The sequence below is a fragment of the Hypanus sabinus genome, chromosome 3 (genome assembly GCF_030144855.1).
Source record: "Hypanus sabinus isolate sHypSab1 chromosome 3, sHypSab1.hap1, whole genome shotgun sequence".
Lineage (NCBI taxonomy): Eukaryota > Metazoa > Chordata > Chondrichthyes > Myliobatiformes > Dasyatidae > Hypanus > Hypanus sabinus.
The window spans coordinates 131,561,831-131,577,342 of NC_082708.1; the positions used below are offsets into that span (position 1 = coordinate 131,561,831).

At 40.7% G+C, this 15,512-nt stretch overlaps 1 protein-coding gene across 6 annotated transcripts in view; it reads right to left on the reverse strand.

Annotated features, from left to right (window-relative positions):
- Positions 1 to 1,783: 1,783 nt before the first annotated feature.
- LOC132391662 (interleukin-15-like) overlaps positions 1,784 to 15,512 on the reverse strand; it is a 109,892-nt gene continuing 96,163 nt past the window's right edge. For all 6 annotated transcript variants that reach the window (XM_059965148.1, XM_059965147.1, XM_059965146.1 and 3 more), the window contains exon 8: positions 1,784 to 5,085. In XM_059965148.1, coding sequence (XP_059821131.1) covers positions 4,987 to 5,085 — 99 coding nt within the window. In that variant the 3' untranslated portion in view covers positions 1,784 to 4,986. The remainder of the gene's footprint in view (positions 5,086 to 15,512) is intronic.

Sequence of the window (15,512 nt, forward strand, 5' to 3'; positions counted from 1 at the left end):
TTCTAGGGTAAGACTATTTGATAAATATCCATTGATTTTAATCCTAGCAGTAGGATTGTCATATAGTGTCTGTATAGTTTTAATAATTGTGTCTTGAAAACCAAATCTATGTAAAACTCTGTAAATTCCAATTAACTGAATCAAATGCTTCTTCAGCATCCATGCTTATCACTATTGCTTCGATTTTATTTTTTTGTATATGATCCATAATGTGAAGTGTCCTTCGTATATTGTCTTGTGTCTGATCATTACTTATCAGTATGGGTAGAAACTCCTCTAATCGTTTGGCCATGATGGAGGTAAATAACCTATAAACTACATTAAGAACAAATATTGGTCTAAATGACCCGCATCCCATTTTATCCTTGCCTTCTTTCAGTATAGCTGAGATTATCACTTTGTTCCAACTGGGTGGCATTTGTGCAGGAATTAACTCATTTTTAAATTATTTGTACCACTCTGCCGTATACCCATCTGATCCTGGTGACTTGCTTAATTGAAGCCTACTAATTGCAGCTTTTAATTCAACTTCAGTTATGTCAGCAGTCATCCTTCTATTTTGTTCTTCGCTTAATGTGGGTAACTCTAGAAAATTCAAAAAGGTGTCAATTTGGGTTATGCTTCCCCCTGGAACTTTGGAATATAGAGTTTTATAAAATACTTCAATAGCTTCTTGAATTTCACTTAGTTTATTTTTTTATCATTTTTGTTCTTGGGTCCCTAATTCTATGAATTGTATTTTCTGCTATTTTTTTTTTCAGTTTCCACGCCAGTATTTTCATAGATTTCGATCCACTTTCATAATGTCTCTGTTTCAGAAACATTGTTTTTCCTGATTTCTTGTGTAGCCAAATTATTTATTTCATTCCTAATTCTTTTAATTTCCCCTAATGTATCCTGTGTCAAATTCAATTTGTGTTTTTCTCTAGTTCCCTCAGCCTATTTTGTAATTCCTCTAATATTTTATTCGTTACTTTTTTCTTATATGAAGATATCGCTATAATTTTCCCTCTTAAGACTGCCTCCAGAGTATCCCATAAAATGGGAGGTGAAACCTCACCATTATCATTAAATTCTAAGTAGAGACCAACTTCTTTTTTAATTTGTTCCTTAAAGTACGGATCATTGAGTAGACTTGAATTTAGTTTCCAAATAGTATTCTTTGGTTGTAGGTCAAAATAAACAGATAAATATATAGAGCTCAGCCCAAAACATCGACAGTGCTTCTCCTTATAGATGCTGCCTGGCCTGCTGTGTTCCACCAGTATTTTGTGTGTGTTGTTTGAGATAAATATATAGTTGCATGGTCACTTACATCTATTGTACCAATTCCACAGGTGGTTATTTTGTCTTTGTCTTTTCCAAATGTTATGAAATAGTTTATTCTTGTATATACAGAATGGGGAACAGAATAATGAGTGTAATCCCTTCTGTCGGGGAAAAGATCCCTCCATATATCAATTAAACCAACATCCTCAAAAAGTGCAACTCCTCTCCTATGTCCTGATTTATATGAGGAGAAAAACAGATTAGTGAAGCCCATTCTCTTTAGTTTTTTATACTCATTATCATTTACATGAGTTTCCTACAAATATACTACATGGGCTTGTTCTTTTTTCATGCAAGGAAAGAAGACAATGGACGACAAGTTTTTCCACTGTTTGATTGTGATAACTATAAAGTAAATAAAGCAAGGCAAACTGGAGCAACAATTAATGCATTTTTCCATGATTGACCAACACATTTTTAATACATTATTTTCTTAATTTGAGACACTGAAAAGCACTTTGATTAACTGTTTTATTGGCATGAAAGGTAAAGTAGATCTCATAAATTGAATTTCAACCATAGTCTTATACAAAACACTAGGTTACTGCTATCGTACATATGCATACAGGACACACTTTCTAACAGCAGTTTAAAGCTGGATTTACTGTACAAAAGCAGCTTAACAAAATGCTGACATTATAGATGATTTTACGTTGTTTTAGTGTTGCAGCATTTCTGTTTCACATAGAGAGCAAGCCTACATGGGAAGGAGGCCCCAGGATTTTAACTAACTCATAGCCTGTGCCATCCCACAACTTCTGGCTACCCATATCTCTCCCTCCCTCCTCTTGAGATGCAATGTAAAACCTACCTCACTGACCAGGCTTTCAGTCATCAGATTTAATCTCGCCTAAAGCTTGGTGTAAATTTAAGTTGTCTGAAATTGACATCAGAAACTTCTACTTCTTTTTAAAATGGGATCTGCATTAATACAAGATTGCTTTCCACTTTCTGTACCTCCTCCAGCCTTATCCTTCAGAACTATTTGTGAAGATTGGACATTAGGAGGAGCAGGATCCCTCTTCAGCCTGCTGTTATTCAATACTACAGCCCATCTGATTTCAGTACAGCAGCTGGTGGTGACCCACGGCCAACAGCATCTGTGCTAATCATGAAGCCAAATTAAGTGAATTCTTACGGTCTGCATATGACCGTTAACCCTCGGTACCCTGCATATTCATGGGTCTATCTAAATTGCTCTTAAACTCTTGCTATCAAACTATCTACTTCCACCACAGCCTCTGCCATGTTTGCCAGGTATGTACAAATTTCACTATTATGACCATTCCTGAGTGTTTCCCAGAACCTTCAAGTTCCATAAAGATTAAAAATTTGTACAAGTCATCCATTTCCTAGGATAGAGCATTCCAGATATTTATGACTTTCAGAGAAGGAATTCCTCCTCAACTTTGTCTTTAATGGATGACTCACTCTTCCCAAACCATGTCTGTCACTCCAATTTCACTCTATCTTCTTAGCACATGCCTCAGAATCTTATGTTTGGATTACCTTTCATTTTTTTAAATATAAAAACTATAGACTCAATCTGATCAACATTTTCTCATAAAACAACATTCTTCCAAGGAATCAATGAAGCCAATCTTCTTTGTACTGACTCCAAAGCAATCACAGTTTGAGTTTACTTATTTTAAATAGTTCTCCAAGTGTGGTCTCATATCCCATCAATACTGAAATCAGGTGGGGGAAAAAAGGTATAATTTTGGACTTTATTAGAAAGTCACTTAAATAGTATTCCTTAGTTTTTAAAACACCAGTAGAATAATTGTGCTTTGTCTTAAATGTCTCTGAACTTAGTTTAGACAATAGTAATGATGACTTTTACTTGAAACATGTTTTCCAATCAAAATTATACTTTCAAACACACTACTGGGAACAAAAGCTGTGAATGTTTTCCAGGAAAAAAATACATCTATATAACTTCAACCCATTTTCTTAGATCTATCAAAACAAAATCACTGCAATATATTTGAATTTTGCACCAATAAATTTTCCAAGTTGGGTTAAGCTGAAGAGCTGGCTTTGCAAACATTCAAGATGTATATATAAATGGCTATTTCTGTGGAATATTGCCACTATCTAGGACATATTTTAACAGCTTCTAGATGCTGTGTATAATTAACAGTTATTGGAGCATGAACAGACTCAATTATGAATGACAAACAATGCCTTATTCTTCGTGAGGAATGCCATTTAGTGAGAAAGTCCAATGAGTTCACGTGCTACGAAACCCTAAATCATCTAGTTACACAGTTGTATCCTGTATTAAATAAAATGTAGGTCTGTAAATGATCTGTGTAATACAGTCAAGCATGAAATGTATAGTGCATTGGGCATTAAGAATCACTGTAACTGGTTAACACTGCACGAGTTAATAATTCTATTGCTCATTTATGTGCCCAATTACAAATATAAACTAGTGTAATCAGGCAAAATATACATATAAATAAACTAAGCATTAATTAGCTAATTTTATAAATTGTTGCTGGTTCTTACATCTTGCAGTTTTACATTTATTGTGAAGGCCTCTCAAGGGAACGTTTCTTTACATACACACAAAATTCAAGTTAAGGCAAGACATGGCAACAAAGGACGTGGAAAGAACAACTTTCAAAACAAAAAGTGGAAAATGTAGTGTAGCTACCATAAAACTGGCAGAAAACAGGAGTCATTTATGCTTTGGTGGGGTAAAAAAAAGCTTTTTTAAGTAAATCTTAAAAACAGAATGTGAGAAGTTATCATATTTGATTAATCCAAATGTTCCCAGTTACGTTTATTTCTGAAGAGCACACTTGTAAAATAATTCTCAATGAAACATAATTTCCAGAAATTTTATTATGACACATAGCATAAAATATTTATGAAGAATGATAAAAATATTATTCTCAATTTCATGGTTACATTTGAAGCAATTAAAACAACTGCCTTTGTCATCTATGACCTTTTGAAATGAATGGGTTTCCATCAGCATTATGATTTGAAAACCAATGCTTTCATGCTTATTATTGACCTGTTTAAATCAAAGGCATCATCTTAGCTCTTCCAATTGTGCCCCTTTCAGAATACATGAACGACATGCCCACACAATAAGACTTAAACCAAAAGCAAAGTTACTCTTTGGACTAAGAGTGTTAAAAGAGGCTCATACTACATTAGTCACCCAGGTAAATTGTCATTAATATTATCCTTCTGTACTGTATCCATTCCTCTTGGGATCTGTGTATACTTAACATTGAAACATTTTGCATCAGTTTTAAAATTAAGTGCATATAAAATACTTTTCTAAATTACATGAATAACAAAAATACTGGACTTGTAGTAACTGCTACCTAACTCTTCACCCAGGCTAGAATATCAATATGGCACAGCTGTGATGAAAGTTTTTTTTTTAAAAATGGACGTAGAATTTAATTCAAAGTTCCTTTGCATTGCTCAAATTAACTTCATTCCTAATTGAACAGTGAATTGAATAAAATGAAAACAAAATTGATTAATTCTTATAAAAATAAGCAATATTCACATAGAATTTTGTACAGTGAGAAAATTGACATTAAGTTAAATATAAAATTCAATATTTATGACTATTTACAATTATTTACAGATAATATTCACAATTCACTATTTACATGCTAAATAGAGTTACTGTTTTTTCTTCAAATTCCTTTGTACAAGATCTTCAAAGGCTTTTAGAAATTCTCTTACACTTTTTTCTTGAAATTCCTCACATGTCGTACAGCCCTAACATTGGATAAGAACACAAGTTTAGGATAGCACACTGTCACAGCTCTTAATTGAATATTAAATGTAAACCGTATTTTCCAAGAAAGGCATATAAATCAAATGGCAAGATACCAGGATTATTTCATAAGCATCACAGATGTGAAATGTTAAAGAGACACATCTGGACACACAGACTGACAAAAAAAAAATCGAGACAAGGAGGAAAATAAAACATTAGCAGCAACTTTGATCAAAGGTCACCAGCAAAAGAGAATTACACCATTTATTTTGGCCTGCCATAAGTTGGCATTATATCTTTGTCAATAACACAAACTTCAATTTTCTGCTTGCCTTTGTAAATCACTACCTTGGTGTCAAAAGAGAGAGATGACCTCAGTGTCAACAAACAGCTTCTGCTCCTGCCTAATGCAATCCATTTGGAATAAACGGCATATTTTACATGTTAGATTTTTAACACTGGTTCCATTGGAATACAAGAGTTTTAGTTGCAGGTGCCCTGGCAACTGTTTCAATTCTGTAAGGCTATATTGTTTTCTGGAAAGCTTCAGAGATAACATTTTAAATGTAGTTGTAAGTCATTTTGTGGCTGGATAAACAGCAGTGAAAATTGAAGGACAAATCTGAAGCAAGAATGGATCAAGAACATTCAAAAAGATGCAACACGCAAAAAAAAATCAAGATTGAACAACACACACAAAATGCTGGTGAAATGCAGCAGGCCAGGCAGCATCTATAAGGAGAAGCACTGTCGATGTTTCGGGGCGAGACCCTTCATCAGGACTAACCGAAAGGAAAGACAGTAAGAGATTTGAAAGTAGTGGGGGGGAGGGGGAATGCGAAATGATAGGTGAAGACCGGAGGGGGTGGGGTGAAGCTAAGAGCTGGAAAGGTGATTGGTGAAAGTGATACAGAGCTGGAGAAGGGAAAGGATCATTGGACTGAGGCCTCGGGAGGAAGAAAGGTTGGAGGCTACCAGCCGGTATACAAGGTGTTGTTCCTCCAACCTGAGTTTGGATTCATTTGTCCACTCGTCCCCCCCCCCCCCCCCATCCCTTCCCACTGATCTCCCTCCTGGCATTTATCCTTGTAAACGGAACACCCTCCCTTACACTTCCTCCCTCACCACCATTCAGGGCCCCAGACAGTCCTTCCAGGTGAGGCGACACTTCACCTTTGAGTTGGCTGGTGTGGTATACTGCGTCCGGTGCTCCCGGTGTGGCCTTTTATATATTGGCGAGACCCGACGCAGACTGGGAGACTGTTTCACTGAACACCTACGCTCGGTGGCCACACATTTTAATTCCACGTCTCATTCCCATTCTGATATGTCTATCTATGGCCTCCTCTACTGTCAAAATGAATCCAAACTCAGGTTGGAGGAACAACACCTTATATACCTCCAACCTGATGGCATGAACATTGACTTCTCTAACTTCTGTTAATGCCTCCCCTCCCTTTCTTACCCCATCCCTGACATATTTAGTTGTTTTTTCTCTCTCTCTGCCTATCACTCTGCCTGTTCTCCATCTCCCTCTGGTGTTTCCCCTCCCCTCCCCCTTTCTGTCTCCTGAGGCCTCCTGTCCCATGATCCTTTCCCTTCTCCAGCTCTGTATCACTTTCGCCAATCACCTTTCCAGCTCTTAGCTTCATCCCACCCCCTCCGGTCTTCTCCTATCATTTCGCATTTCCCCCTCACCCCACTACTTTCAAATCTCTTACTATCTTTCCTTTCAGTTAGTCCTAACGAAGGGTCTTGGCCTGAAATGTCGACAGTGCTTCTCTCTATAGATACTGCCTAGCCTGCTGTGTTCCACCAGCGTTTTGTGTGTGTTGTTTGAATTTCCAGCATCTGCAGATTTCCTCGTGTTTGCTCAAGATTGAAGAAGGTGTTTTTCCATAATGAAATTAACACAAGTAAAACTAACAAAGGAAGATTTTCTGGAAAACAACAAGAAAATGGACGATGGCAACTCTAGTCACAATGGCAGCTGCTTTCTCATGGTCTAAGCTCTGACATGATCTCATTTACAAGTAGCTGTTGGAAAGATTTATCTGCAGCCAATTCAACTGTAGATCAGTAGCACAAGTACGTTCAGCAAATTATTCAGTTAATCCCACTTATTTCTTTCATGCAGAGGAAAATGCTCTCTTCCACAAGCCTAACAAGCTAATGGCCAAGCTGTGGTTGGTTGTAAATAACCGAAAGCTTGGATGTAACTTTATATTACCTCAACAGGTCCAGAACTGAAAAATATAGCAGGATGAAAAAAATTTAATTTGATGTAACAATTCTATTTGATGAGTACTGAGAGCAGTTCTCATTGCTACATTGTAAGAAAGATGAGCAGCTGCCATCCAAAGCATGAAGAAGGCATAGCTCACTCAGCTTCACCAGTTGAGTAGGTAGGGAATACGAATTCCCAGCTCTCTACTTCACCCTCTCGCCTCACCTGGCTTCACCCATCACCTGCCGCCTTGTACTTCTTCCACCCCCACCCCCCCCCCCCACCTTCTCACTCTGACTTGGAACACAAGAACGTAAGAAACAGGAGCAGGAGTCGGCCATCCGGCCCGTCGAGCCTGCTCCGTCATTCAATAAGATCATGGCTGATCTGACCATGGACTCATCTCCACCCACCTGCCTTGTCCCCATAACCCTTAATTCCACTACTATGCAAAACTTTATCCAACCCTGTCTTAAATATATTTACTGAGGTAACCTCCACTGCTTCATTGGGCAGAGAATTCCACAGATTCACCAGTCCTAAGGAAAAGCTTTACACAGCGATTCAAGTGGAGTCTGACCAGTGTTTTGTCGAGCTCTAAAATAAAATCCTAGCTTTTACATTATATTGAAGTGTACAGCCCAGAGTGAGGGAGTGGGATGGAGAAAGGAAGTGTAATCTGGAAATGATGAAAACACCCAGCAGGTCAGACAGCATCTGTCAGAGCTCTTGTACGATGATGGTGAAATCCCAATCTTCCAACTGGCACTTTGTGGCCCTGATTGTTTACCTGCACCCTATTTTCCCTGTAACTCTAACACTGTTATATATTCTGTTTCCCATTTGCTCTGCCCTGATTTGTCAGGACAGCACACAAAACAAAACTCTTCAATACAAGTGAGAATAACAAAGCAATTATTAAAACAGAGAAGCAGGTCAATTGTCAATTGTGCTGTGGAACTGCAGAGGGGAGTGGGGGTGGAGGATGTCCCTGATGGGCTAAAACTGAGGTAACCATGGGGAGAAGGTGTGGACATGCTCAGAGTGATTGGGAGCAGTTGGGGAATGAAAACAGACAGGGGAACATACGTCACAGGTTTACAGAGACACAACCTGCACACCCTCACACTCCCAAACACCCAACCTGCACACCCTCACACTCCCAAACACCCAACTTACACACCCTCACACACCAAACACCCAACCTACACACACCAAACACCCAACCTACACACACCAAACACCCAACCCACACACTCTGTTGAAAATTTCCAGAAGGACGGGAGTGTTATCAGTGATGAACAGACCTGATGGACAATTGGGTGCAGAGTTAACTATTCCCCCTCCCTCCTGAGAACTACGAACTATTGCTGTTGCTATGCTGCTCATGAGAGAGATAAAGCCCAGGCAAGAACATCTGCTACAGATAAGACGGGGAGAGAGACTGTTGATTTACTGTATTATGACTCTTTCTGGATTAAATTACCTTCCACTACAAGGACTGTACTTTGCTCGTTAACATTCCTCAGGAGATAGCAGGAGTGGCCTGATTTGATGGACACATTCATTCAGAGTTGATGGATAGCTGAGACCCCGTGAGTGGGGATAAAAGACAGGTCTGGAGAGATACCCTTCAGACACCCCAGTGGACACTGACTGAGTATTGTGAACCCACAGAAAGGTGGGGGGGAGGGGCTTTGGAGACCGAACCAGGAGATCGGTCAGTAAAGCTCAGTGTTTCAGCAGGGCCGGTGGGGACTTGTGTGTGTGTGTGTGTGTGTGTGTGTGCCTACTCATGCCAGAGTGACAAGTCCACCACAGAACGGTCTAGCTGAAGAACAGAGGGGTCGTAACTGAATGGCCACAACGACACGACGGATTAAGAAAGCCACAAAAAAGGCTTGCCTGCCACAGCAGTTGCTGTTGCATCTCGCTCGCTCTCTCTCTCTCCCCAACTATTTCAATACGACAACCATAACCACCTCAGCATTTATGAACTGAACTCTATACTTTCCTATGACAATTCATTTACCCCGAGACATCGATAGAGCTTGTTTATTATTGATTATTATTATCATCCCTACACTTTTAGGTTTATTACTGCTAACTTGTTTTATATGTATATTTGTGTTTTTGATATTGTATTGTGTAGTTTACTAATAAACACCTTTAGTTTGGTACCACCAGACTCCAACGGATTCTTCTTTCTCTGCTGGTCAGACACCCAGTTACGGGGTATGTAACACCCTAAACACCCAACCTACACACAGCCTCACACCCCAAACACCCAACCTACACACAGCCTCACACCCTCACACCCAACCTACACACAGCCTCACACCCCAAACACCCAACCTACACACAGCCTCACACCCCAAACACCCAAACTACACACACCCTCACACCCAACCTACACACACCCTCACAGTCCCTTTCGTTCCAGTCCCGATGAAGGGGCTTGAAACGGTAATTATTCTTCTCATGGGTGCTGCCTGGCCTGCTGAGTTCCTCCAGTATTTTGTCTGTGTTGCTTTGGGTTTCCAGCATCTGCAGATTTTCTCATGTTTGACGCAAGGCATCGGTTCACAGCTGTTTGGTGTTTTGACAGCAGCCAAACAGCGATTGGAATTGATTGGCAAGAACGAATTAAAATAAGGCGGTGGCAAGCATAGCGGCCATTGCTGGAGAGGCTATTGTTGGAGCGGACAGTGTCAGAGTGGGATTCTGAGGCGTTACCTCTTTGAGGCTTTAGCAAAGAGAGGACTGAGTGAGAGAAGGTGAAAAAGTTGTGGGTAGATTCTCCCCCCCCCCCAGTTTTTTTATTGTTTTCCTTCTTTATACTTGCACAGTAAGAACAGTAGAGATGTTGGGCAGGATAGTGGGATGCACATCTTGCAGGATGTGGAAGGCAGGGAGACCTCCAGGGACCTGCAAGAGGTGCATCCATCTGCTGCTTCTAACAATTTGTCTTAAGGAGTTGGAGCTGGAACTGGATGAACTCCAGATCATTTCTGAGGTTGAGAGGGTGATATGTAGGACATATATTGAGGTAGTTATTCCCACGGTGCAGGATACAGGATACTGGGTGACAGTCAGGAATGGGAAGCAGGTTAGATAATCAATACAGAGCACCCCTGTGACCATCCCGCTCGACAATGGGTATACCACTTTGGAAACTGTTCGGTTGGGGGGGGGGGGGGGGGACCTAGCAGAGGTAAGTCACAGCGATTAAGTCTCTGGTACCATCTGACTCAGAAAGGGAGGGGGAAGAGTCAAACAGTGGTGATAGGGGACTTGTTAGCCGGAGAACAGCAGGTCGTCCTATGGACAAGAATGAGATTCCTGGATGACATGCTGCCTCCTGAGTGCCAGGGTCTGGGACATCTCAGCATTCTTAAGTGGGAGAGTAAGCAGCCAGAGGTTGTGGTCCGCGTGGGTGCTAATGACATAGGTAGGAAGAGAGATAAGGTTCTTCAAAGAGATTTCAGGGAATTAGGTGCTAAGTTAAAGGGTTGTGATCTCAGGATTGCTACCTGTAACTAGTGAGACCAGAACTAGGAAGACTTTAAAATTTAACACTTGGCTAAGGAGTTGGTGTAGCAAGGAGGGTGTCAGATTTTTTTTCCCCCACTGAGCTCTCTTCCAGGGTAGCTGGGCCCTGTACAGAAGGGATTGCTTGTACCTGAACTGGAAGGGGGATAATACCATAGTGGGAAGGTTTGCTAGTGTTGCTAGGGAGGGAGGGGGAGGGTTTGAACTAGAGTTGCAGGGTGATGGGAACCAGAGTGCTGGAATAGATAGTGGAGAGGCTGTGGACACAGATGTTGTTAAGACCTCAGATAAAGTCAGGAATGAAAAGGTTGAGCATGGTGCGACTAATGTCCCGAGCTGCCTATATCTTAATGCACCAAATATTGTAGGAAAGGCGGATAAGCTCAGGGCTTGAATCAACACATGGAATTATGTTACTATATCCTCTAGTGAGACTTGGTTGCAGGAGGGATTAAAGGAAGAGGGTTGGCATTACTAGTCCGGGAAAATGTCACTGCAGTGCTCAGTCAGGACAGACTGGATAACTCCTCTAGTGAGGCTTTATGGGTGGAACTGAGGAATAAGAAGAACTGTAAAGAGATCGCAGACTGTTGCAAGAAACTTAAGGCTGTTATAGTAAGTGATTTTAACTTTCTATATATTGACTGGAACTCCTACACTGTTAAAGGACTAGATGGGATTGAGTTTGACAAGTGTGATCAGGAAAGGTCTCTTAATCAGTACATAAAAGTCTCAACAAGACTGTGTGTATGAGGGAATGAGTCAGGGCAGGTGACAGAGGTTTGGGTAGGGGAATTGTGATGGTATAACAAAGGATCTGGCAGGCACAGATTGGGACAGGTTCTTTTCTAGCAAAGCTGTACTTGATAGTGGGAGGTCCTGAAAGGCGAAATGTTGAGAGTATGAAGCTTGTATGTGTCTGTATGAATAAAAGGAAAAGATTACAGGTGTAGTGAACCTTGGTTTTCCAAAGATATTGAGGCCCTGGTTAAGGGAAAAAAAAAGGAAGTGCATAGCAATTATGGGCAGGTAGGAAAAAATTAGGCACTTATGAGTATAAGAAATGCAAGCGAACACTAAAGAAATAAATCAGAGGGCTAGAAGAAGGCACGAGGCTGGCCCAGCAGACATGGTGACAGAGAATCCCAAGAGATTCTACAGAAATGTTAAGAGCAAAAGGACTGTAAGAGACAAAATTGATCCTCTGGAAGATCAGAATGGTAATCCATGTGTGAGGACGAAAGCGATGAGGAAGATCTTGAATGGAATTTTTGCACCTGTATTTACTCGAGAGATAGACACAAAGTCTATTGAATTGGGGCAAAGCAGCAGTGAGGTCATGGGCCCTGTACAAGTTACAGAAGAGGAGGGATTTCCTATCTCGAGGCAATTTAGGGTGGATAAATCTACTGGGACTGACAAGGTGTTACCTTGGACCCTGTGGGAGGCAAATGCAGAATTTACAGGGGCCCTAGCAGAGATATTTAAATCAACCTGCATGACTGGAGAACTAATGTTGTTTTGCTGTTGTAAGAAAGGCTCGAAGAATAGTCAGCATGGCTTTATGCGCAGTAGATCATGACTAACCAATCTTAAAGAGTTTTTTCAGGATGTTACCAGGAAAGTTGATGAAGCCAAGGCAGTGGATGTTGTCTACATGGACTTTAGCAAAACACTTGATAAGGTCTCGCAAGGGAGGTTGGTCAAAAAGGCTCAGTTGCTCTGCATTCAAGATGAGGTAATAAATTGGATTTAACATTGGCTTTGTGGGGGAGCTAGACAGTGGCAGTAAATATTTGCCTCTCTGACTGGAGGTCTGTGACAAGCCGGGTGCCACAGGGTTTGGTGCTGGTCCTGTTGCAGTTTGTCATCTTAGTCAATGATCTGGATGATAATGAGGAAGAGTGGATCATGAAATTTGTGGATGACACCAAGACTGGGGGGGGGGGTCTAGTGGACAGCGAGGAAGACTATTAGAACTTGCAAGTGGGATCTGGAACAGCTCGAAAAATGGGCTGAGAAATGGCAGACGGAATTCAATCAGACAAGTGTGAGGTCTTGCACTTTGGTCGGACCAACCAGGGTAGGTCTTACACAGTGAGCGATAGGGCACTGAGTGGAGTGCTAGAACAAATGTATCTGGGAATACAGGTCCAGAATTAAGTGAAAATGGTGTCACTGGTAGACAGGATCATAAAAAAAGCTTTTGGCATATCAGCCTTCATAAATCAAAGCACCGAGTACAGGAGATGTGATATTCTGCTGAAATTTTATAAGACATTGGTGTGGTCTAGTTTGGAGTATTGTGTGCAGTTTCGATCACCATCCTACAGGAAGGATGTAAATAAAGTTGAAAGAGTGAAGAGAAAACTTACAAGGATGTTACCAGGTCCGAGGGCCTAAGTTATTAGGAAAGATTGAATAGGTTAGGACTTTATTCACTGGAATGTAGAAGATTGAGGGGAGGTTTGATAGTGATGCACTAAGTTAGGAGGGGTGTAGATAGGATATTTACAAGCAGGTTACCTTGACTGAGGTTGGATGGAACTACAACTAGAGGCCACGGGTTAAAGGTGAAAGGAGAAATGTTTATGGGGAGCATGAAGGGAAAATTCTTCAACCAGAGGGCCATGAGAGTGTGAAACTGGTGGTTGCAAGCTCGGTTTCAACATTTAAGGAAGTTTGGATGGTACATGGAGGGCTATGGACTGGATACAGGTTGATGGGACTAGACCGGTTAAAGGGTTCAGTATGGATTAGATGAGCCAAGGGCCTGTTTCTGTGCTGTACTTTCCTATGACACTATGTGCTTTTACTGGAGAGAAATTCACCATGATATTGCTTGAAATAGATGATTTTAGTCCTATAGAGTGATTTGATAGTGCTGGGGTTACTTTCTTGGAGCAACGAGACTGACTGGTGAGTTGATAAAGGAATGAGATAGTAAAAAGTCTTTTCCCATCAAAAGAAGGCATAAGGTAAGCAGAAGGAATTTTAAAGGAGGACCTGAAGAGTAATTTTGTTTTCTAAGCAATGAGTAGTTGTTATCTGGAACACATTGTCAGGGGAGGTGGTGGAATCAGATAAAATTACTATGTATTACAGATATGTAAGCAGGCACTTAAATTGGAAAAGCAAAGGAGATACAGTCCTAATGAGTGGGCTTAAAACGAGAGGAAAAAGTTTTAAAAAAAGGAGTTGAAGGGAACTGGTTTTGTTCTAAAATACAGAGAATGATGATAACTGGGTATGCCTGCCAGAGGGACTGAAGTTCAAACACTAGGTTTAAGAGACATTTAGATAGGCAGTTACTTTGTATAGACAATGCAAAGAAGATGACACACCCAAAGCATGAAAATAGGATTAGTGCAGGCGAGCAAAATGGTAGACTTGGATTTGTTGGCTGAAGCCCATTTCTGCACTTCTGCACCGTACAACTTTCATTCTATAATAATCAACAATTTGCCAGGGAATCGTACAAGAAACCAAAGGCCCTAAATGACGTTCCTGTTTTGTGTGCTTGGCAACTTAACTGCCACAAAGTTTTAGTAAGATCCTACTACCCATGAATAATTGCTCAGCTCGTCCTAATATCCATGCAATTCCCATGTGTTTTTTCCTATTCCATTTGACTTTAATGACTTGGCCGTATGTCCAAGACATTGATAAAAAAAATTGAAATGGTTTATACCACAAGATACCTGCCTGCATATTAAAAAATTGTAGATTACCTCAGGCAATGAACATTATAGAGCTGACAGCAAAGAGACAGGCCTTCTGCCCACCAGAGCTATGACAACATTTTTGCCTGTATTAGATGTGTGTGTGTGTGTGTGTGTGTGTGTGTGTGTGTGTGTGTGTCTGTGTCTGTGTGTGTGTGTGTGTGTGTGTGTGTGTGTGTGTGTGTGTGTGTGTGTATATATATATATACACACACACACACATGCCTTGCCTATTTAAGTGCCCGTCTAAAGATCTGCGCAGCTTTGTGATTCTGAATCCACTAGCTCCTTTAGCAATTCTGGAAAATCCAGAAAGCTTAGGCACCTCAGCGCCCTTACATCTCTTGCATCCTAACTGCACAAAAGCAAAGAAAACTAATTATTTAAGAAGCACCTGAAATTAGGAAGAAGTCATTGCACATAGATAAACTTCATAACTCAATATGAGGAAGCAGATTTCTTATTTGCCATTATCCATTTAGTCAAAGATTCCTTGGCAAGTAATTTATATGTGGTGCTGAGTATTGTGGGCATCTGTACAACCCTCCCCCTCCACCCAGAAAAAGTTAAAATATTAAGGGTAAAACCCAGCAGAAACTCCACTATCTGTCCAGATGATATACACCTTACACTACATATTTTCTCATGCCTCACTTGTTGAGCAATCCCCTATTTTAGGGTCACAGAACATTGCAGCACAGAATTAAGCCTTTTGGCCCTTCTAGTCTATGCCGAACTGTTAATCTACCTAGTCCCATTGACCTGCACCCGGACCATAAGCCCTCCATACTCCTACCATCCATGTACCTATCCAAATTTCTCTTAAATGTTGAAAATGAACCACTTCTGCTGACAACTTGTTCCACATTCTTCACCACCCTCTTAGTGAAGTTCCCTCTCACGTTCTCCTTAAATCACCATTCAT